A 25,258-nucleotide genomic window follows, 5' to 3' on the forward strand; every position below is an offset into this window, starting at 1 on the left:
GAACATTTCAAACTGCTGCTAAGATGGATGGCATTACCTGCTGTGCACTCTTTTCACTAGGAAACCACCTCCCCTTCTTCCCCCCCCCCGCAAAAATTACGCCCCTCAAAAAAAAAATTCACATTCTGCAGCCCACCTCTTCAATTCTCACGGGCCTTGAACACGTGTCAAGGACTACAGCCTTTAAAGTGATCGTCTCACCTCAACCACGAGCTCGCTTAGGAGTTCTCTTTCAGCCTTACATATATGGTGGTAAATGAATGATTGGAATAGAAACACCAAGGAAGTAAGGATGGGAAGTCAAAATCTTAAAGGAATACTGTATTGAAACTGAATTGAATTTGTTAAATTGTTTGAAAACTAATAAAAAATTATGAAGAAGAGGATTGCAGAAATAATGCGTGTGAATGACTTGATAGGCACTATGTAATTACTTATCTGTGTTCTTATCATCACCATCATCAATATTAAAAGCCACAGCTGCCATCCTTTGCTCAGTGACTATTGTCCCTAGTCACACCCTCACATTTTTGGCAACTCAGTTAAGGACATGGAGCCCAGGGAATTCCTGCACCTCTCAGGAACAGGGAATGCCTTTAGCAGAAATAACATAAGACCGGGCTGCATGTTTCCTACATGATCCTTTAAGACTGCTTATCCAGCTCTGTGTTTAGATTTGCCGCCTCGTGTTGCAAAGCTACCATAGGAGGAAAAGTCAGTGAAGCCTAGTGGTTAGAGTGTTGTACAGTAGTAGGATCTGGGAAGCCTGGATTTAAAGCCCCACTTAGCCTTGCAGATGGGTAAGCTTGTGCTAGTCACAGTCTCTGAGCCTAATCACAGGGCTGCTGTGAGAATAAGATGGAGACGGGGGGACCATATACCTCACCTTGAGCTGGGATATAAATGCAATAGGAAATAAATGAAGAGCAAATAATAGGTGAACGTATCATTCCCCTGTTAAAATTCAGCAACAGTTTTCCTTCCCTTCCCTCTCTCTTTCTTTCTCCGCTTTTCACAAGCGTCATGAAAGATACGCAAGAGTTTGAAACTTCTTTTAAACATATCACTGATTAACTGTCGCAACAGAGAAGTCTCTCACTAAAGTGAGTATGTGGGGATATTGAAACGCGATGAAGTGTTGCCAGTCCTACTAAAGTCAATGGGGAATACTTGGTTTTAGAGTTAGGATGATTAAGCAACTAACATACTATATCCAAAGACCTTCACTGGGTGCAGGTTGTCCTGGTGGGCAATGCTGTTTCTCAATCCAAACTATCTAGTCTGAAAGCATACCACAATAGCAGTTCTTAGGGGCCTGTTACAATGCTACACATCAGATATATGGTCTCCTTTGTCTGTGTTAGCCAAAACAAGCTTCTTTCCTTGCTTCCTTAGAAAGAGGAATGGTAATAATGGAAGGAATTGTGCACTACTGCACATATGCTACCAAACGTGTTTCATATTTCAGCTTAGTCTGTAGGTCTGTACTTGATACTCCCAAATCTGGCTAGGTGTCTTTCCAGAAACACTGAATGTTTTCCAAGAACCTCAGTGGCTCCTGAAACTATTAGTTGCTCCAATAAGATCCTGAACTTTCATTTAAATGAATGTTTCAAAATGGCAGCTTTAGGAATTATTATTATTATTATTATTATTATTATTATTATTATTATTATTATTACTACTACTACTACTGTTTAGACTTGTTACCCAAAGATCTCCAAGCAGCTTACAACACACACACACAGACACACCACAATCCCAAACAGTCAAAAATGACAAGGAAATGCCAAAATCATGAAACTTCATTTAAAAAGAAGAATATTGACTTCTTTAGCTACAGGACATGATAGTGCAGGCTGTAGCTAGGGTGATTTTCCTAGATTATTTTAGATTTTAAATCTTTAAAGTAAGCCAGACCTTCTGCAACAGAGCAAAGCGGCAAGGGGAATGGCTGGGAGTAGGATGCAAGGACATAAAAATTGCCCTGTATCCTATTTCAGACTTCCGAAGAGTAAAGTCTTAACATTCTGATCTAATAATGACATGCCGAATCAGCACCCTTATTGCATTGACTGCAGGGCCATTAAGACTTAGCACCTCTTGCCTACAAATTTCAGGCTTTACAAGTGTTTGCCAAAAAGAAACAGCACTAATATACCTCAATCTCATTTGCAGGAAAACGGAAATAGCCTGTAAAGTATGTGCACAGAAATCAAAATAGACAGCGTTATCACAAAACATACTATTTACATACATTGCACATCACCAATTGCCATTCCAATATGACAAGTCTTTAAAAGCATTGTTTCATTGGCTCACACGCTGAGATGGGGAGGATTTCTTTTAAAAAAATACAAACATAGGCAATGCTTGACATTAGATCTTGACACCATTAATCACTTCCTTGTTCCTGTAAAGATTGGCCATTTGTGACAGAAGAACTCTCACCACCGAGTATTGGTAATAATGAGCAAAGCAGACAGCAAATAAATAGTCAATCAGCCTGATGAGAAACACAGGCCTTCTCTGAGTTGTGAGAGAAGCCAAGACTGGAGAAGGATGTTTTTAGGACCCATTTGGAACAGCTCTAAATTAAGGAGCTGCTGGGCCTTCATCATAGGGTACGAATTCCATTTTGGTGCATAGAGATGGAAACCAACTGTATAGGGCCCACGATAGGATGTGAAGAGATCAAATTGGAGAGTACTGATCACTTATTTTGAGCACATCTGTGGAACCCATTCCAGCCCAAGGGCCCATATTGCCTCCTGAGAAACCTTGCAGGGGCCATATGCCAGTGGGCCAGGACTAGAGACAAAATTGGGAGGAGCAACATGTGTAAATTTTACCTTTGGACAGTAGGCTAGTTTCTACACACACTCAGACCCTGCTCTCTATTCTCCATCCAGTCAAACATCAGGTGTTCTCAAAGTTCAAGACACATTGCAGCCAGGAGGGGGGGGATGACCTGGAGACAGCTCCAGGGGCCAGAGAGAGAGGACTGGAGGGCCACATTAAACCCCTGGGTCTGAGATCCCTGGCCCCTGTTTTGCTAATATAATTCCATTTATGATTTACTAATATAAGCATCAGGGCCATCTTAAGCATTTTGGGCGCCCTGGCGCTGTGGTGCGAAGATCGCTCCGGTGCCCGCCGGTACTTCTGGGTTTGCCGCAGACTTTCGCTGGAATGGACGCTAGACGTGGCGGGTGTTTGCGGAGGTATTACTGTGAAACAATTTAGCGTTTAGAGGCTGGATTCAATCCCCCACCCTCTAAACTACATGCAGGCAGCCTATGGGCTACATGCAGCTCTGGTCAGTCCTTTATGCAGTTCTTCCACCCCACCTCAAAATGTCCCTTGCAACCCAAAGGTTGCTGCCAGTGTTTAAAGATTGCCTTCCATGTCTGCTGCCGATACATTCCAGCACTGATCTAACCAGTTGCTCCTGCTTCTCCTGGCAGCTGCATGTGGCTCTGCTCTGGTTGTCACTCTCAGAAGACTGGCCGCAGAGCACCTCATTAGTGCATTTGGCACTCTGAATGGCTCTCTGTAGCCAAGCATTATAGTCAATTACAAACCTGATCAATAATAAAGTAAGGAGGGTGCGTTTGAGCAAAGCAGTGTGTGTGTGTGTGTGTGTGTGTGTGTGTGTGTGTGTGTGTGTGTGTAGGCATCTCTCCCAAAAGTCCCTCATGGCAAAGGCACCTCAGATCCCCAGAACAGAGGCAAGAATGTTCACCTCACTGCAGCTTCTCCAACACACAATTTACCAGCAGTTATGGGGCTTTTGCCACAGCTCTTCCACCCACACTCTCAATAAAGACACTGTAGCCCTTATTCCACAATCATGTGCCATTTAGGGCAGCACAGGCCACACAAACCACTCTGCCATCTTTCTCCCATCGAAGGACTGCAGAACTGACATGCCAAAATCCTACCTGTAAATTCCCCAAAATACTCTCCTCAGCCTCCAACAGCTTGCCTTCGAAAGAATCTCTGCCTGCCTACCCACTACTAGAGTCTTTCTACAGTGGCCTGTCACTACATTTTCATTTTCCAGCTCCGTTCTTCTCCCATGAACCTTCCCCTTGCTGTTTCAGATTCAGTGCTGTTTTTTTAAAAAAAGGTTTTTGTAATGTTTTGACAGTTTGCAGCTACAGGCAATTCCCCATGCAGGGGTTACATTCTGGGCCCCCGCACACATAAGTGAGACCGTGTAAAATGGGAGCACCCACGAAACACCCCCTCCCCCGCTGTCTCTTCAATCCGTACCAAAAATACCAGTGCTTCCCCCCCCCTAAAATGTTTAGGGGTACTCGCATTTTCCTACTCATATTGAAATACTGCCCCTCAATGAGGCCAAACATAGATTCACAAAATGTTTAGGGGTATGCGTACCCATGCATCCCCCCAGAAAAAAAAGCACTGAAATACACTATATCCAAAAATATGCACAAGTAGAATTGAAGCTCTGGGGCTGGCAGGAGGCTGGAAAAAGCGGGACATAGAATCATAGAATCATAGAATCATGCAGTTGGAAGAGACCACAAGGGCCATCCAGTCCAACCCCCTGCCAAGCAGGAAACACCATCAAAGCATTCTTGACATATGCCTGTCAAGCCTCTGCTTAAAGACCTCCAAAGAAGGAGACTCCACCACACTCCTTAGCAGCAAATTCCACTGTCAAACAGCTCTTACTGTCAAGAAGTTCTTCCTAATGTTGGAATCTTCTTTCTTGTAGTTTGAATCCATTGTTCCGTGTCCGCTTCTCTGGAGCAGCAGAAAACAACCTTTCTCCATCCTCTATATGACATCCTTTTATATATTTGAACATGGCTATCATATCACCCCTTAACCTTCTCTTCTCCAGGCTAAACATACCCAGCTCCCTAAGCTGTTCCTCATAAGGCATCATTTCCAGGCCTTTAACCATTTTGGTTGCCCTCCAGCTTGTCAGTATCCTTCTTGAACTGTGGTGCCCAGAACTGGACACAGTACTCCAGGTGAGGTCTGACCAGAGCAGAATACAGTGGTACTATTACTTCCCTTGATCTAGATGCTATACTCCTATTGCTGCTGCTGCATGTCAGCTGTTAGACGGGGAGGCTGAGCAGCCAAAACAAGCCCCACTGCATCTCCAGCCTCTTTGCGGCTTCCTCTGCCCTCACTGACATCGTCTTCGGGCCCTGTGGATGGTCTCCTTGCAAGTCACAAGGACTCTCCAGGTCTCTCCCCACCATTTCTGGGTATGAATTGAATTATTTAATTATTTCCCAGTGCCACGCATTAAGTGGGGGGGGGGGTGTGCGCATGCATGTGCATATATTGATAATGCCCTCATTCTCCCCTTTCCTTCCCACTCCAGGGACCAGAAAACTACACACATGTTATGTTGTTGTTTAGTTGTGTCCGACTCTTCGTGACCCCATGGACCAGAGCACGCCAGGCACTCCTGTCTTCCACTGCCTCCCGCAGCTTGGTCAAACTCATGTTCGTAGCTTCGAGAACACTGTCCAACCATCTTGTCCTCTGTCGTCCCCTTCTCCTAGTGCCCTCAATCTTTCCCAACATCAGGGTCTTTATATATAAACTTTTTTTATATAAAAGGTATAAGCAAACACCTTTTATGTATTGTATGTGGGGGTTTTTTGGGAAAAAAAACACATGTTAAGGACCTTCTTAAACAAGATACATAGATTATACAATGCAATGCACACTGGCCATAATACATAGCACAGACAGCATGCTAGCACAGCACCCAGAGAAGTACAGTACTAGTCAGCGATCACAATATCTCCCACTGCAACCGTATTCCTTCAAAGGACAAATAACAGAAATAGTGTAGGGGAAAGCAAACAGTCTCTCTGCACTACTACTCTTCTAAATATATTTACAGCCATCCACAGTATTTCAGAGACGGAGAGAAAGGTACTGGAAGATCCAGTCACAAAACCCCCACATACAATACATATAAGGTATTTGCTTATACCTTTTATATAAAAAAAGTTTATATATAAGAATTTCTATTTTTTGTAATTTTATAATGGTCCATTTAATCAGCAGAAAGGTGTGTAAGAAGTCCTCTCGAAAAAGTGCCGGAGTAGAATGAAACTGAACCAACTAGCAAAAATGCTACAGGAATTATGGGCCTATGATAAGAAAAAGCCACAGGAATTATGGGCCTATGATGAGAATCAACATCAGAAGGGAGTTGATTTACAGCAGCTGAGAAGGTTTCACGTGAATCTTAAAGCAAGACATTGTCTCTCCTATTGCATACTATGCTGAAGAATTTGCCATAAATCCAGCTGGTGTCGTGTATATCATACTCCTGTGGTGTTTGCCAAAGGGATGTAATTGATGACAAGGATCACACAGACATAAATGTTCAATAAGAGGCAAAACTGAGGAGGAACAGTAGCTGATTGATAGAACACATGCTTTAAATGCAGAAGCTCCTAACATCTATCCCTGGCAAGATTCTCTCACCTGAGACTCTGAACAGCCACTGCCAGCCACTTACAATTATCTTTTCCATCAAAAATATGTGTGTATCTATTTCAATTTATTTATATTGTAGCAATTCAAGTCTTTATACAATGGATTCTTTTCCAGGAGAATTCATTCCATCAAAAGTTTCTAAAGAGGTATCTTCAATAGTATCCTTTTAATGGACATGGATACACAATCCCATGTAAGTGAATCAGTTGCAAAGTGTGCCTTTCAAGTTATAATGGTATCTAAGCAATCTTTTACAGCAATTGGTTCACAATTGGTGGTCCGCAGACCCCAGGGGGTCCATGTAACCCACCAGGGGGGTCCATGGCACCATCCACATAACAAAAATAGCAAACTTTTCCAAAGTAATGTGTCCACGGATTGGCTGTTGAAAAAACAGCAGGTCCACAGTGCTTAGCTAATTGGGAACCACTGTTTTACCGAACTGTTAGGTGGTACTGATTTTTTACCACAGCCAGAGCCATGGATTTATGTTTATTTTCCTTCCAAAATCTCAGAATGATTAGTCGCTCAGCAGAACTAATTAGATGGGAACAAAAATACGGATTCTGCATTTTTAAAAAGTCATAGGTGAGTAAAACATGCTTGGGAGATTCTGGTGTCTGGAAAACATAGCTCAGATCCACATTAGGTTTGACAGACGCATTTAATTTCTAAAATTCTTTCATATGGCAATATGTGCCATTGAAGTGAACCATGAATTCTAAACCCCTCTTGGTTTCAAAAAGTCTCATTCCCCATTCCTCCATTTACTGGGCCAAAACATCCCCCCCCCCCATTAACCAATCAAATCTGGAAGATATGAAGTTGTGAACTCCAGACACGCCAAAGGACAGTTATGCATTAGTGAGTTGGAAATGTCTACATCTAACTGAAATGTAAACAAAGTACACGGAAAGACAACCTTCTTTAAAGCTTTACCCAATCCTAGGCAACAATCCTATGCACATTTGCCTAGGAGTAAGACTGGTTAAATTCTTAGGACTTACTTCTGAGTAGACATACATAGGGCACATGAACTGCACAAGTGGAAGATTATGTAGGGTTGCCATATTTCAAACAGTGAAAATTCAGACAGAAAAGTTGTTCAGCTTTTTGGGGGAAATTGCAAAAAAAAATGCTGTTTCTGAGCAGATTTTCCTGGGCGATTTCAGCCTGGACACTGCTGCCAAATGCAATATTCTGGATATGTCTGGCAAATTCTCTGAACTCTAAACAGTCCAAATAGCAACTCAGACTTAACATGGTCAAAAGGACTACTGCTGACACATCATGATAATGAATCAGCCAAAGTAAGACAGATTGAAGTCACATTGATTTCAACAGGAGATCTAAGCACATGCTTCAATATCTCTCAGTGAAACAAGTGGAATTTAATAGTGCTTGACTTTAAATTTGAATTGGGGCACACTCCAGATAAACCAGTTACACAATGAATCCAGATCTCTTGTCTTCAAATTCATTGTGAATACATAATTCAAAACTCCCAGTTTTGACTGAAAGTTTTGATTGAAACGTTTGATTCCCCCCCCCCCCCAGCATGTTGAGAAGTTATAATTTCTAAAATAGCAACTGCTTGGCATTATGGAAGTTCTGAAATAAGAACTTTGACTAACTGATCTTGATGTTCCAAAATCTGTTTCTGCTTTGAAACATAGATTTAGTTTTTAATTAGTTGTTTTTCTAAAACAAGAAGAGAGCCACAACAAATTCTCTTAGAACACCCTCTTTTTCCTTTTTTTACTACTGCATATTAGAATATCTACAAGCACCAGTCTTTGAACTTTGTTCTGAACCTTCTGTTCCCTGAACACTGTCTCCTTCTCCACACCATTCCACAACTGGAATCTGAAATGGCATCCCTGATCCACGGCAATGAATCCTTAGGCTCTATACCTTTTGTAAGAAACCAAGCTTGCTTAGCAATGAGCCACAACCCGAACTAATGGTATCAGTTCAAGGATCTCAACTTGATAATCTCAGTGCTGAATAAGTGAGGTTGGCTTATTTAGCGGGAAGATGACTGTGGCATAAGCAGCTATGTCAGTCCAAGAAACTACTTGATCCAAATGTCACAGAACATATCTGCCATTGCTCTTAATTTTATTTGCACAATGTAATAATTTTGTTTTCATCCAAGAAAACATTCCCTGTTGCTGACAATGGCATTTGCTTAGTTTTGATGGATTAACTTGGAAATGTTTTATATTTAAGTCATGAGAACATTGCACACTGTGAGTCTAACAGCATAATGAAATGTCAAGCCTTTTGTTGAGAACTGCACTTGAAAATGGAGATTCTTCAAAACCGATATTAATTAAAGTCTTACTGGAGCTACATCCACTTGTTTTCCTATTGGTTTCTTTTTCTGCTAAGGTCTAAAGCCATAAAGTTTTGCATCCCACTATGTGCTATAGGGATATCTGAAACTTAATTACATTTACTGTTACAAAAAAGGGTTTATGAACTCTTGCCTTTAGGCAAAAATGTTTATTTCATTGCCTTTGCTATTCATTCTTTTCAACTTGGTTGCCTTTGAACTCTTCAGCTGCACAGAGTTATCACCGTGGTGCAGAAACCAGGAAGTGTACTCCCAAGATAGAAACCACAAGTTGAAGCAAGCAAAGGAGGCAAAGATATAGGAGCCGTTAGTTTGGCCACCCTTTGTGCTATTAAAATCTCATTTTCTGCCTGTTAGACTGCCCTCTCACTGCTTAGGCAGTGGTGATAGTCAGTGATTAGTGTGTAATTGAGTATAATTGTCTTTTCACTTTTCATTTGTGTCATTCCAAGCTTCCCTCTGTTTGTTTTTTTATTTAAAAAAAACCACACACACACATAGAGGAAGAAAAGCAGAGAGAAGATAAAGCCATTAAAACTCTCACTCTCAGCCCTGAAGAGATCCTTGATTGTAATTATAGATTGCATTCCCCCCCTTTGTGAAATTTGCTCAGGATTCAGTGGACAGCTCTCCCAACACCTGTGCTAAATCCACACTAATAAAATAAACTACCGAACATTTTAGCAATTGCTAATAATGTCAACCCCAAGGCAGATGCCAGAAGTAGGAAATTTAACCAACCTTCTTGACACTCAATTATCAAGGCAATTTATTAACACGATCATCCAGGGAAAGCTCATGCAAATTAGGAAAACAATTATGTCCTTCAAGTAGTTATAGGCTTCCTGGGTGCAGTAATGCTCTTAATTTATGCATTTACAACTCGATTATGGCTCAGCCTGATCTGCATTGCTCATCAGCTGAGCCAGGACTAACTTGCCTTCTACTTTTAAGGTTGTGTATGTGATTTTCTATTCATTATTTTCTCTATAAGTTGACAAAGAATTAAAACCCAAATCATTGTCTCTGTTTTTGTTTCATTATTTTTAAAGATAGAAATGGACTAATTTTAAAAAATAAAATAAAATTGAAAAGCAGCACATCAGAAATGCTTGACAATTGACTGCACGCAGAAAGTTTTCATGATTACATTAAAAAACATTGCCTAAAACTAAATATAAGCTATGACTTTTGATTCAGTCAGTAGGAAGGGGGGGCAGGGAGGGAGGAAACCAGCAAACTGAAATCATGTGGCTTATATAAAGAATACTTTATGGTTTAAATTTGGCAAATCATTGTACTATGGCCTTGGGGAACAGACAATTTAGTTTGGGTATACAAAAAATCCTGTGTCTGAAAAAGCAGGACTGACCTGGGGTGAAAGGCCGTTGCCAATGGCAGGGTTCATAGGATTTGAAGGCCCGGATGGAGGCACAAAGCTGTCTGTATAGCTGGAAAACCCATGCCTTGTGCTCGGGAGGCAGTACGCTGAGCTGCTTTCTGGGTTTGATGGCAGGCTGCTTTGGTGCACAGTGCTTGGTGGCAGAGGCTGAGGTCTGTGGACTGTACTGCTTGGGTCTGACACAGCTGCAAGGAAGAGGGAATACGTTTTGCAAATCATCCACATTTTCATGCAAAATTCTACGCCGAGAAAGCTTACTCAAGAAAACAATAAACCATGCTATTATTCAGTTCATATGCCCATCTTCCTGGCCTTCAATGTTCCCTCTCATCATCTCACACTTCAGCTGTCTCCCTCATAGCCTGGTTCAGGAAAACCCCAGTTCTGTGTTATTTTGAAAGCAGGTAAACTATGGGTTTAGCAAACAAGAAAGTGAGTGAAGGAGTGAATCAATCAATGCAAGGAGAAGAGAAAGCCCATAAGCTCAAAGCATGGTCCCAATAGCAAAACCATGGCTTATATGTTTAAAATGAGTCATTAAAAGAAACTTGTCCAGGCATCCCCAAACAGCGGCCCTCCAGATGCTTTGGCCTACAACTCCCATGATCCCTAGCTAACAGGACCAGTGGTCAGGGATGATGGGGATTGTAGTCCAAAACATCTGGAGGGCCGAAGTTTGGGGGTGCCTGAACTTGTCTAACACAGCAACAGAAAGCTCCAACAGAAGGTTCCACTTATCTTCTAGAAAGAAACTGAGAAGTAGTTATCACTCATAAATTCAATGAATATTCTTGCTCAGGCACACACACCTTGATGTGGACTAATCCATTGTGCTACATTTTTAAAAGCTAACTACACTGATAAAACAGAATCTGGCTGCTTTATTTAACTTCTTCCCATTTGTACCATTCTAGGGCTTACACATACTATGTCATAAATTAAAAGTAAGGTTTTAACTAAGGGGACCAATTCAAATCAGCTATATCTTGGTTTTCAGACGCTAGATGGACTGTTGGTCTGATTTAATATAAGTTGGCTCCCTAGGTTTCTATACTGAAAATATCTCTTAAGAAGTTGTGTTAATATTTCTAATACTGCACAGGGATAGAAAACAACTGAAAATACCAGTCAAGAGAACGTTCTGTTTCCTACTGTACCTTGTGGAATAGAAGTGGGCTGGTAGGAAGATTCTGATAGCTGGTACGTTGGCAGAGTTGGCATGGCACTGGGTGGGAATCCACCTGGGATCAAGTGATTGAAAGCCATCAGTTGATTGGCCCCAGCTTGCTTCCTCCATCTAGCTCGACGATTACTAAACCACACCTACAAATGGTTGGAAGGGGAAAGAGGCATTTGAGATGGTGCTACAATCAATTTTATGTCCATTCAGTGTTCGCCATACCACTTGGCACAATAAACTATGCACAGTGGTACATGCCCTCCTTAACTGGATTACTGTAATACACAGTCCCAACATTGAGCTGCCGCTGATGAGCCTAAGAAAGATCCAACAGGTGCAAAATGCAGCAACTCGTGGGAAAGTAGATGGCCACAAATATTGCATCTACAGTATTTTAGAACAGCTGCACAGGCTACCAAAACATTTCTGGCTAAAATTCAAAGTGCTGGTTATTATAGCCAAGCCCTCAGTGGCTTGAGCTGAGGGTGTCTAAAGGACAACTTCCTCGCATAACCAAAGATGGAGAAGTCCCTCTTTGCATCCTGTTGTGGAGTAATGTCAAACCTAACATGCCAGGATGTGTTGGAAGGCCTTATCTGTGGTAGCACCCCTTTTTAGCAACCACTGCAAGCTTTTCATCAGCCCTCATTTCTTTGCTGCTGGGTGGCTTTATCTTCCATGCTGTCTCTTTTTCTGGGCTTATCCCCACGTCCCCTTGTTCTGCTGCTTTCCCCTGGGAAAAACCACTCTTTAGCGCTCAATTGGAGCAAACAGCAATTCAAATTTTCCCCTGATTTCCATTTGTTCAGACCTATCGCTAAAGAGTGGGCTTTTCCTTGGAAAGGAGTGGGACAAGGGGAAAACCACTCCGATCCATGCTTTCTAGGCATGACACAAGCAGAAATGTGACTAAGCTCTCATATTTGAAATTGTTCCGACTCTTCGGTTGTGTTTATTTCATTGGATTGTTTGGAATGGAATTAGTCACCATGAGTGCTCTCTTATAGGAAAATGTGCACTATCAGATATTTTAATTAATTAAGGGCTCCTCCAAATAACCCATCTATTGGCCATTTTTCCTGATTTGCTTGCATAAAGACTGTGCCTGGTCTTTTCTGACCATTTGTTCTGATACATTTTTAGAGGGTTATAATAAGCATTCATCCTTATTTGCTTGCCGAGCATGTACATGTCTTTCTGTTAATCATTTGTTCAACCCATACTTTTCAGCACATTCCTCCATCAGTTTCTTCATGGAAATCATCCCCCTCCAGCTGCTATTTGCCCCAGGTGTGCTGCTTGCAGTGAACAGCTACTTGTCTACCCACCTTGTTTTCATGAGGCTTGAATTCATAGCAATATAATTCTTAAGAGCAAACTACTGTATCTACATGTAGATCACATCAAGACTTTTGCCTGAAACCCTGCAGAGTCAGGATAGACAATACAGTGGTACCTCGGTTTAAGTGCACAATTGGTTCTGGAATTCTGTACTTAACCTGAAGTGAACTTTCCATTGAAAGTAATGGAAAGTGGATTAATCCGTTCCAGACGGGTCTACAGAGTACTCAACCTGAAGCGTACTTAACCCGAGATATGAGTGTAATTGGTTCTGGAAGTCCGTACTTAACCTGAAGCGTACTTAACCTGAAGTGAACTTTCCAATTGAAAGTAATGGAACGTGGATTAATCCGTTCCACTCAAGTCTGCGGAGTACTTAAACTGAAAGTTCTCAAACCAAAGCGTACTTAAACGGAGGTATGACTGTACTGAGCTGGATGGAACAAGGGCCTGACTCGGTTTAAGTAGGGTTGCCTTTTTGTTCTTTTTTCTTTTGGCCAAAGTTGTTGAGCTATTTTAAAGGAAAATCAAACCGCCAACATGGGTTGCCATACGCCCAGATTTTCCTGGACAATTTTTTTTGCAATTTCCACCCAGACACTGCTTTCAACTGCAGTATTTCAGCTGTGTGCAGGAAATTCTGGACATATGGCAACCCAATTTAAGGCCATTCATGTCCCCTTCTCAAATATGACCATTCATGTACCCTTCTGAAATTTATGACAGGTAGCAGGTGGGATAAAAAAGTTGGAACTTCTAGGCTTGCTGCAGGGATTCTCCTGAGCACCTCCAGGCCTACCATCACCATTTTGTTAGTTGTGGGAGCAGAATTCCATGATCCAGACATTGTGCAGAGCAGGCATGTCAAACCTGCGGCCCTCCAGATGTTTTGGCCTACAACTCCCATGATCCCTAGCTAGCAGGACCAGTGGTTGGGGAAGATGGGAATTGTAGTCCAAAACATCTGGAGGGCCGCAAGTTTGACATGCCTGGTGCAGAGTATGAATCAATAAGCTCTGCAAACAAAGAAAGAGCTCCAAAATTTTACTGCAAACTGTCTTTAAACTTGTTACAAAAAAGTTGTACAGTAAATACAAATCAACACATTGTTCTTAAACAACTAGCAATGTCGTCCAATTTTCTTTTACTTGTTAATCTAATCCCAGAAGAGATAGAGAGAGAGATTCATATCCAGAGAGAGATTCAAATAAGCTTCTTCAGTGTGCTGGTAGCTTCTGAGACCCAGATTGCCAGGGATGAGTCATCAATTAGCATAAAGATTGAATCAAAGACTCCACCCTTTTGTTTGCAGCTTTAGCTGTAGAAGCACCTTTTTGCATTTGCTATATCTATATTCTGCAAATGCAAACCTCCAGTAAATTTCATACACTATGCACACAAACATGGCATTTTATGCACACTGAACTTATAACTTTTTATAACTTCTGTTTTTTAAAAATACCGCTTTTCATTTGTGCAAAAGCAGTCAGGAGAATTTAAAGGCCTCTTGCAAGGAAGCAGGGGGTGGGGGTGAAGTATCTGCTTTGCATGCTAAAGATCCCAGGTTCAATCTCTGGCCTCTCCAGGCAAGTCTGGGAGAGATGCCTGCTTGAAATCATGGAGAGCTGCTGACAGTCAGACCATATTGAGCTAGAGATGGGTCAGCAGCCTGACTTAGCCTAAGGCAAGCTTGCTATCTTCCTAAAATGAATGTGAACAGCTACCGGTAACAAAGCAGAGAGAGAGAGAGAGAGAGAGAGAGAGAGAGAGAGAGAGAGAGAGAGAGAGAGAGAGAGAGAGAGAGAGAGAGAGAGAGAGAGAGAGAGATTGAGAGGTTTACAAGGAGTGGCTTTGGCTACAGGACAAAGCAGCAGCAGAAAGGTGTCCAAGAGTCACAAACTCCATCTTAACCTCTCAGCCATCCCTAGGCTAGGTATGCATACATATTTCATCCCTTTAGGCTGCAACCCTATACCTATTTACCTGGGATTAAGCCACACTCAACTCAATGGAATTTCTGAATGGACTTGTATAGGATTGCAATGTTAGTTTTTGCCAATATATTGCTATATTAGCTATGTATATATTTGCTGATGCACACACACACCTAAAAATGATATAGACATCATGCAGAACAAAATGAGATGGGTGTCACTGTAGCTGTGTCATAATGGAGGCAGCAAAAGATAGACACATACAGAGAGAACAACACAATGTATCATTTATTTCATTCATATCCCACCTTTTATCCAGGCTAAAGAAAGTGTCCACAGCTTCCCTGCTCCCATGTCATCCTCGCAGCAACCCTGTGGTGTTAATTTAGTGGAGAGATGGCCACTGGCCCATGGTCACACAATGAGCTTCATGGATTGGTGGGGATCTGAACCCTGGTTTCCCAGGTCCTAGTCCAGGCATCCCCAAACTGCGGCCCTCCAGATGTTTTGGCCTACAACTCTCATGATCCCTAGCTAACAGGACCAGTGGTCAGGGAAGATGGGAACTGTAGTCCAAAACATCTGGAGGGCCGAAGTTTGGGGGTGCCTGTCCTAGTCCAACACTCTAACCACTACAGCCCTATGTATTTCCCGTCATCTCCTTTGCGGTGTTGTTGCAGTAGCAGACCTTCCTGGCTTTCTTCTTGTCCCTTAACTGAGGTTCTGCCTCTACTTCACTTTTAATTCATATCCTTCCATCTTCGAACTCCCCACCCCATACCATTCCTCTCTCTCTCCTGCTTTCCCCCCTTTCCTTTCCTTCATGGCCACTGAAACTAACCAAAAAACACATAAATATTTCTGATGTACAGCAGTGCAGCGAAGGGAATACATTCTCTGGCTTAAATTAGACGTGTCTTTATCAATGTGCCATTCTTTTGATTTGATACGTATTTGGCATTCATCCTTGTAAAGCCCAGACTCTGTTTAGAAGAAACTATCCTCTATTGTCTTTCTGAATTCCCTTTTCAAACATTTTGCCTATTTGAATAAGAGATCTCGTTGCCTTAAAAGCACATTGGAAACTCTCTGTTTAGGATAAGGCAGTTGAACTGTCAAGGCCAATTTCGCTACGGCAAGCCTTGAGGAAGAACTGCAGCTTTGAAAGGATACCCAGCCAGCGTCAAGGAAATAGGATGTTGCCTTGTTCGGTTACAAACTACTTAAGGGAAAAATGATAACAAAAAAGGCAAGACGTAAATATTAGGAATCAGAGATGGGAAAGGTCTACAAGGTCATCCAGTCGAATCCTTGCCAGAGCTGAACATACTTGACTGATTTGTCCAATTTAATTTGAAGTGCCTCAAGTGATAGTCTGTACTTTCTCCCACAAGAGACTATACTGCGGCCTGATATGATTAATTGTTAAGAAAATATATCTGTGTAATAAGACTTCACTTTATCATGTATCTTTAGGCTACAAAGAAATATTTTCCCACAAAGGCTGATAGATCTCTAATACCAATATTATCTTTCAGTGGGGAAACTTTGACTGCATCTACAGTACATTGGCTAGCTGCGGGAGGCAGTGGAAGACAGGAGTGCCTGGCGTGCACTGCTCCATGGGGTCACAAAGAGTCGGACACAACTAAACAACAAACAACAACAACAACACATTGGCTAGCACCTGAATTAAGCTGTTCTGAAAAGTCCTTCAAAACCCCACTTCCAGCTATTCTGCAGCAATTACCAAGAAAAGAAATTGCATTAAAAATGCTCAAAGGGAAGAGAAAATTTAGGTGAAATTCTCATGGGTGGGATGCAGGGTTTTTGTTGCACTTGTCTTACGTTTGATGTAATAAAGGAATTTTCTGACTGCCCTTTCATTTTACAATCCATCTCTCCAGTGGTCTGCATTCTGCAGCCTCCCTAGGTGCCTACACTTCCTTAAAAAAGAACCCATAACATCCTTGGCTGGGCTTTGCTGTAAGCCCAGGAGAATGGGGAATCTGCCTCCTATACGCCTGGTAGATGTTCATTGTTCTCTCTTTTTTATTTTTAAGTGAAGTCTTAAATAAATGGACTTGATTTTCTGAGGTAACATTCCTTCAACTGTTAGGGGAAACTACCCAATATGGCTTCTATTTAGCCCTTAAAATAAAATTTATCTCTACCTCTGTTAATATAAAGGACTGACTACTTGCTGTTTATCCCTGTTTTTCATGTACCAAGACACTATGTGTTTTATTAAGGATAAAGACAGGACTGAGCAACAGTGGGTTGCTTTATTTCCAGAGATGGGGATTCTGCCATTATGTTTCTCCACATGAGCTGGTAGTGAAACTTGATACCAGAGGAGCTTCTTAAAACAGCACAATTTGAATATCTGTTGACCCTTCTGATGTTGCTGAACAACAACGCCCATCGTCCCTGAGAACTGGCCATGTTGGCTGGGGCTGATGAGAGGTGGAGTCCAACAGCAACTGGAGGGCTGCAGATTCTCCATCCCTGATATATATACGCTCTTCTAAAAACCATTTGGGTGTTTCTTTTGACAAATTCCTTGCAGTCCTCCTCCCGTTCCATCTGCTAGTAGGCATGGGACATGTCAAACTTACTGACATAATGACCTTCCCTAAGTACTTCAGACTGGTTCTCTGTACAGTCATACCTCAGTTTAAGTACGCTTCAGTTTGAGTACTTTCAGTTTAAGTACTCCGCGGACCCGGAAGTGTTTACTTCCGGGTTCCACCGTGCGCGCATGTGCAGAAGCGATCTGCATGCTTCGCGCATGTGCAGAAACGCTCTATCGGCGCTTCACACATGCGTGCCATCGCCGCTCGGATTAAGTACTTTTTGGGGTGCGAATGGCACCCCTGAACCAATTAAGTACTTAACCCGAGGTACCAGTGTATTTGGAGGTTTTGTTTTTCACTTTTGTGACTGTGGCTTGTGACTTCATTTTTGTGACTGTGCGGAACCCAGTTCAGCTACTGGTTGATTGTGTGTCTGCAGAAATGGATAAAAGCCCCCCATCCAAACTGACTATCATCAGTGCACATAAGGAAAAAAATGCTAATTTTTTTCATCTAAAATACTGTCTTATTTATTTTATAGTACAGTACATTGATTATTGCCTTCATTTTATGGATCAATGGTCTCATTAGACAGTAAAATTCATGTTAAATTGCTGTTTTAGGGGGTGTTTTTCATCGTCTGGAACGGATTAATCCACTTTCCATTACTTTCAATGGGAAAGTTCGCTTCAGGTTAAGTACGCTTCGGGTTAAGAACCAGGGGCGTAGCCAGGATCAAAACTAGGGGGGGCAAGCCATGGTCGTTCAGGGGCGGGGCCAAGGCACAGAAAGGGAGGGGCCACAAAGTGGGCGGGGCTAAAGGGCCAACGGGCCTGATGACATCGTGGCGGTGGCAGCAGCGGCCACCTTGTGCTTCTGGGGCTGGTAGCGTTGGCGGCTACCCTGCTTGGCTGGAGAGGACGGGAGGGTCGGGCAGGCGAGAGGGGGTGGCAGGGCGGGCGAGGGCGAGGCAAGACACGGCCACAGCCACGACGGCTCCGAGGCGTTGCTGCATATCAGCATAATATTTCAACCATGGTTCAAGCCCCACCTTAGGAAAAAATCCTGCATTGCAGGGGGTTGGACTAGATGACCCTTGTGGTCCCTTCCGACTACAATTCTATGATTCTATTGATATATTACCATAGCATATGCATCATTCTGCTTTCTTGAATTGTCCTACTCCTAGGCATAGCATCCAACTCCTAGAGGCCTAGGTGCCCCCTCCATTACTGGTAAATACCGTATTTGAAAGAGTCATCCCCCCATGTTGATGGGCTTTCTATGTGGGGCTTATCTGCCCCCCCCCCGTATTTTATTAAGGATGGAAGAGGGAGGGAAGGAAGGAAGAAATAGAGAGAGAGAGATAACTCATATTTGTGGGTGTCTCTGGATGACGCTGTGATGCTGGAACTCTGCAGCAAGAGGACAGGAGGGTCGGGCAGGCGAGAGGGGGTGGAAGGGCGGGCGAGGGCGGGGCAAGGCATGGCCGCAGCCACGACGGCTCCGAGGCGTTGCTGCATATCAGCATAATATTTCAACCATGGTTCAAGCCCCACCTTAGGAAAAAAGTCCTGCATTGCAGCAGGTTGGACTAGATGACCCTTGTGGTCCCTTCCGACTACAATTCTACGATTCTATTGATATATTACCATACCATATGCATCGTTCTGCTTTCTTGAATTGCCCTACTCCTAGGCATAGCAGCCAACTCCTAGAGGCCTAGGTGCCCCTCCCCCCCCCCAATTACTGGTAAATACCGTATTTGAAAGAGTCATCCCCCCATGTTGATGGGCTTTCTATGTGGGGCTTATCTGCCCCCCCCATATTTTATTAAAGATGGAAGAGGGAGGGAAGGAAGGAAGAAATAGAGAGAGGGATAACTCATATTTGTGGGTGCCTCTGGGTGACGCTGGGATGCTGGAACATGTACAGGAGCCTTGTAAGCAGCTTTCTCTCTGCTTGATTTACAGCAGGCACGTCCAACAGGTAGATTGTGATCTACCAGTAGATCACTGGATGTCTGTGGTAGATCACTGGTAGGTCACTGGCACCCCTAAAAAAAGCTCACCCAAAATTTTCCTCCTCCCTCAAAAAAGTTGAACTATGACCTGAAGCCCTAAACAAAAATGGACCTCCCTCCCTCCTAAAAGAAGCTCAACAAGTTTGACCTAAACCCCAAAAAACAGGGCTTCCCTTCCTTTTAAAAAAACTCAACAGCTTTGACCTGAACCCCCCAAAAGGGGGTAGATCACCCCCAGTTTTAAACTCTGAGTAGATCAGAGTCTCTTGGGAGGTGGCCACCCCTGATTTACAGTATACAGATGCAGGAGGAGGGGCAGACTGGAACACCAATGCTTTTTATAAACATCACTGTGTCTGTCAAAGCTACAGCCCCCCCCCTTTCTTATTCACTTCTTTTTAGCCTTGCAGAGCCACCTTAGTCAAATTGAATCCCCTGAGTCTGCACCCTCATTAAATCGCCAATAGAACTCTTAATGCTCCTGAATGCTCATTAACAGCTCCCACTTAAGAACAATAGGGTGAAATGGTCAGCTATCGAATCTTGCCTGGGGATATATGCTCCATTGTCTTAACTGCTTAACTACTGGTAGCCACTTTGCTTTATTTATTTGATGTGTTTTTGTTACTGCTGTGTGTCCCCCCCCCCAGCAAGCGGAGACTTAGCTGCTCTTGCTAAAGCAAAGCCCTTTCCACTTCAGTTTTTGGAGGGGAAAAGTGCTGGTTATGGTCTGTAAAATACATTAATTTTTTTGCTTCTAGGGGGGGCAGCTGCCCCCTCCTGCCCCCCCCTGCCTACGCCCATGTTAAGAACGGACTTCCGGAACCAATTAATTACTTAACCCGAGGTACCACTGTATACAGAATGTAGTAATTGGATGCTTGATGTATCGCAACTCCATAATTCCATTAATGTGGGTGGTTCCATCTGAAGTAGCTATTTGTACTGTGGATATTGCCCAGTCTGAAAACCCTACTGAGATCATTATCTTTCTTTTCCCAAATGTTGAATTTTACCACAGTCTTCTCTATGGCAGCCTATGTAACAGATCCAGCTTTAAAATATTTTGACTTGTTCTTTGCTAGAATATCTTTGCTTTAAGTCTCCTTTATGGTACATGATCCTCCTTGAAATTCTTCAGGTCCCAGGCTCAGTTCCCGGAATCCAAGTAGGGATGATTCCAGAATATTAAGATCTGTGGATATTAAGATCTGCTTTCCCTGATCTGCTATCTCATTTTTACCATAAAATAGTGTCCCAGTCTTTCAGCATGTTGCTATTATCATTTGGGGGCTCAAAACCCCATTGTATAAGGAGTAACTTCTTGTATCAAGTTCCTTTTTCTTTCTTTCTTACAGCTTGATTAAGACTGGACATGAACTGAAATGAACTGCTAAGAAGAGACTAAGGGTGGAGCTCTACTTTATCCCATAATAATATATACACAGTGGCACTCAGCCCAACCATAGATGTTGAGAAGCAGTGATTGCTGGAATGACAAAACTCAGAACAATCTCCCTGGAGCCCTCTGTGTCAGTTATGTAAAATATGGCCTAACTTTAACAAGTATTCACAACTTGGGCCACTTAAACTCCTGTTCATCTTTAATTCCCAGAAGGTTTCTCTCTCCCCCCCCCGTATTTTAATCATTGATTGACTGAGGTTTCTGCCCCCCCCCATGTTGTTCTAAGCAAAAAGTCCATATGTTCAACATAGTAGGGAATTTGCTGGGCTGTAGATCACAGAAGTGAGTATGAGACAAGATGCGTCTCAAGGGAACCCAAGGAAGCCATAAGGAATGTAAAAAGTCACAGGGTTAAAGCCACATTAAGACAGCTGTTATGTTAATGAGACTTCTGCTTTTCTTGTAACTGTGGGTCACTGCTTTAGAAAAATATTCATTGTTGCCTTTAAAGCTCACAGGCCCCAACACTGCATCTAAAGAAATTAAAGAGTCTTCTTCTGATTAACTGAGTTTTTATAAAATCTTCAAATAGTGATTCAGCACCCATATTCAGTACAATTCCTTTTGGGGGGCTCCCCTGTTTTTATATCATTTGTTTTTCAACCAATCTCTTTTTCAATAATGGAATCTATTTTAAAACAGTAGCTCATACCTACTTTAGATTATCCTCCACAACCGGTTATTGTAGTACTACAGCCTTTTCCTAGTCTCAAGTAGGAGAATTGTGAAAAGATGATAAATGAACAAAACAAAATATTTTCTCTAGGTTATCAAATGTACTCAGCAGCAAAACTGTGAGGAAAATTGGGAGTCAGGCTTTGAAAATTCTCAACCATCTTTAGGTTTGACTTTTCAAAATGTTACCGTATTCACAACTTCTCCACAGTTTTGATACCCAGAGTATGTTTTTGATTTCTATTCTCTTTTCATCTTTTAAGGTTATTATCATTATGAAACATTCATCTCTTACAAATTCCAAGATATTGAAATTTTCCCTTTTACTTGTACGGGCAAAATGATTCTTAACAGGTCAGAAACTTCTCTTTCCAATACTTTTGCAGGGTGACTTTAGGTCTACTTTTTCAAATGGAATCTACATGATCTGTGGTTGGAGGGCAGCACTCTGCCCCCCCCCAAAAAAATCTCATCCGGTTGTTGTTTTTTCTAAAGCACACAACCTTGTTTTTCTTAAGCCCGTTTCATATTATATCTGGGACCCTGGGCACAAGGAGGATGGAATTATGCATGTTCTTCCCATTCAATGTTGCTTTGTAATATAAATTCAATATAAATTGTATGGGTGTAGGGTAGAGTCTCTCTGTGTGACTGGAAATCATGGCAAGGAAAACAACTGAACATCAAGTTGTGAGCCCCATGAAATGACCTGCAATTTCCAAAATAACCTGAAGACCAAGGGGCTGAGTCAGTCACTCATCACAGCCTACCTAGCCTTTCCATTAGTGGTAGTTTCCTGCCACTGGCCAGCCTCCCACTGAGAATTATGCTTCCAAGAGGATTACGCATGCCTAATAGTGGACATAAGTGACCAGTGGAACAAACCTCAAGTTAAAAGTGGCAGAATTCCTGCTGCTTTCACTACTAACTTTGAAATAGCCTGATAATTCACCGTTCATATTTCATTCATTCATTTAAAATCTACTTTATCCTGTTCTTCATCCAATAAAAAAAAAGACTTGCAGGGTGGCTTGCAGTGAAAAGACAATCCCTGCCCTACCCTACAGTTCTAAAAGACACAACACAAAAGGAAATGGGATTGGGAGGGAGGAGAAGGAGAAGGAGAAGGAGAAGGAGAAGGAAAAGGAAAAGGAAAAGGAAAAGGAAAAGGAAAAGGAAGCTCAGGAACTCTTTGTTAGTTACAAACCAATAAACTTAGTTTCTTCACCAAGCAAATTGATTTGTACAGTGGTACCTCTACTTACGTATAACTCTACTTACGAATGTTTCCACTTACGAATGGAGCTCCGTCCGCCATCTTGGATGTGGTTTAGATAGGATTTTTTCTACTTACGAATTTTTAGATAGGGTTGCTTCGACTTACGAATTTTTTCTCCCAACGCATTCCTGTGGGATTTGACTTTTTTAAAAAATCGACTTACGAATGTGCGTTCGGAACGCATTAAATTCGTAAGTAGAGGTACCACTGTATTATAAAACAGCAATAGTGTTTCTGTCTATAGACCAAAGTGGCTGGAAATCTTGAAAATCTTTCAATAAGGATATTCACCTGAACCCGAGCTTCAGTGAGTTTAGCTCGTTGCGCAAGTTCCTCTCGGGTGTATATATCAGGGTAGTGGGTCCTCTCAAAAGCTCTTTCCAGCTCCTCTAATTGTTCTGCAGTGAAGGTTGTTCTACTGCGGCGTTGCTTTCTCTTTAATGGCAGATCTGGTTCAGAATCTATGTCAGAACCTTCATCTGACTGTGGTGCTGAAGCTGGGAAGAAATAAAGAATGGAACAATTAATCTATGGCTAGAGAATGGGGGTAGGTGGGTGAGGGAAGAATCAAGAATTAACAGGAGGGGAGGGACATTGAATAAAAATGCTTTCTAGGAATAAGCCAGGATCGTCCTACGAACTAAACAGTCTTGGGAGAGAATGCTACAGCATATTTAATTCTACCATAATGAATGAATAATTATCAGTATTTCCTTCAGTTAGTCTAGTCACTTCTTGCCTTTTGAAATATCTGTAGGCTGATACCAATTTGCTTGCCTGCATTATTTCTTCAAATATATTCAGCTCTGGTTTCCCAATGACTGTGCATTTGTGAAATCAAAAGCCATGCAGCGTCACGGTACTGTAATTGGTCCAGTAAAATCGCAATGCCTTGGTCTCAAAACAGGTAAAGAAAAATGTTCATTAATTTAAATGCTCAAACTGCTCTTCCAATTAATTACAAGGGTGGAGGGTTTCTATGGTTTTGCCATGACTGGTAGAGACCACACTGATGGAGGACAAATTCATCAATTTCCATTTCTTTCCGTTTTTCCAATACCTCACATTTTCACAACAGTTTGCATTACCAGAAAAAGTCCTCATGGAGATCTGCCAGCGTTGAATATGCACATTTCTCCTAATATGAACATTTTGTGTGCAATTTTGCCTAATATACACATTTTATAGTATTTTCCCTAATAAAATGCATTTTATCTTCACTGGCATGTGCATTTTGGGGCATACTTTCCTCAAATACATATATAGACATCGTTTGGTTGGAGAAGTGCATCAAAAATTCAGAGAAGAGATTCTTTCTAGCTGCATTCTGTTCTGTTGATTATTTCAAGAAGTGTGTAGTAGAGAGGCTTGCATCATAATGCAAAACAAACTGAATTTCTCTACCATCCATATTCTTATTCTTCATATTTTTATGCATTACCCACCCTTCATATTAAGGTCCCAAGACACAACAACTTACAATACAGCATTAAAAACAATTTAAAACAAATGACAGCTACAACAGAGGATAGGTCCTTAAAAATACACATCTCAGATGTCAAAAGCCAAGAAATGGGCCCAGTACATCTTCAGCATTCACTGAAAACTGTATAATGAAGGTGCCAGATGCACTCCCCTGTGGGGAGGGAATTCCACAATTTAGGGGCTGCTGAAGACAATGCCCTCTCCCAGAGTTTCTGAAGGCCATGGAACTGCCAATAGGATCTGTAGGCAACAAAGTCTTTGGTGCCTAAGGGTTACCTATTAGAGGAGTAAACAGGGTCTGGTGGCTTATTAGTAACCAATGAGTCAGAGATGCCCCAGTTGCCCCAGCAAATGTCACTTCTGACCTCCTCCTCCAATACAATACAATAAATATGTAGAAAGGTAAAGGTACCCCTGACCATTAGGTCCAGTTGCGGAAGACTCTGGGGTTGCAGCGCTCATCTCGCTCTATAGGCCGAGGGAGCCGGCGTTTGTCCGCAGACAGCTTCCGGGTCATGTGGCCAGCATGACCAAGCTGCTTCTGGCGAACCAGAGCAGTGCATGGAAACGCCGTTTACCTTTCCGCTCTAGCGGTACCTATTTATCTACTTGCACTTTGATGTGCTTTCAAACTGCTAGGTTGGCAGGAGCTGGGACTGAACAACGGGAGCTCACGCTGTCACGGGGATTCGAACCACCAACATTCTGATTGGCAAGCCCTAGGTTCTGTGGTTTAGACCACAGCGCCACCCATGTCCTCATGTAGAAAGGTAGAAAGATGATTTAACAGCATGTCCTAAATAAGCAGCATTTACATATGGTGCCTCTATAGTCCACCCATGGGGAACATTGCTTCAGAAGGGCAATGTAAATCAGAAACACCACCTGTGGGAAGGAATTAAAAAGGGTATGAAGGCCCTGGTCTCTCTCTCTCTCTCTCTCTCACACACACACACACACACACAAATATTGCTATTTAAAATGTTATATTTGGCTCAATTTTTCTGATATAGTGAATACACCAATGTAATC

General features: G+C 42.3%; 1 protein-coding gene across 3 annotated transcripts in view; it reads right to left on the reverse strand.

Moving 5' to 3' along the window:
• Positions 1-25,258, reverse strand: part of PAX3 (paired box 3) — a 110,548-nt gene that overhangs the window by 9,929 nt on the left and 75,361 nt on the right. For all 3 annotated transcript variants that reach the window (XM_035133908.3, XM_088670827.1, XM_088670828.1), the window contains 3 exons: positions 23,033-23,238; positions 11,426-11,591; positions 10,239-10,453 (listed from right to left, as the gene is read on the reverse strand). In XM_035133908.3, the coding sequence (XP_034989799.1) occupies positions 10,239-10,453; positions 11,426-11,591; positions 23,033-23,238 (587 nt within the window). The remainder of the gene's footprint in view (positions 1-10,238; positions 10,454-11,425; positions 11,592-23,032; positions 23,239-25,258) is intronic.

The sequence above is a fragment of the Zootoca vivipara genome, chromosome 5 (assembly GCF_965207765.1).
Source record: "Zootoca vivipara chromosome 5, rZooViv2.hap1.1, whole genome shotgun sequence".
NCBI classification, from domain to species: Eukaryota; Metazoa; Chordata; class Lepidosauria; order Squamata; family Lacertidae; genus Zootoca; species Zootoca vivipara.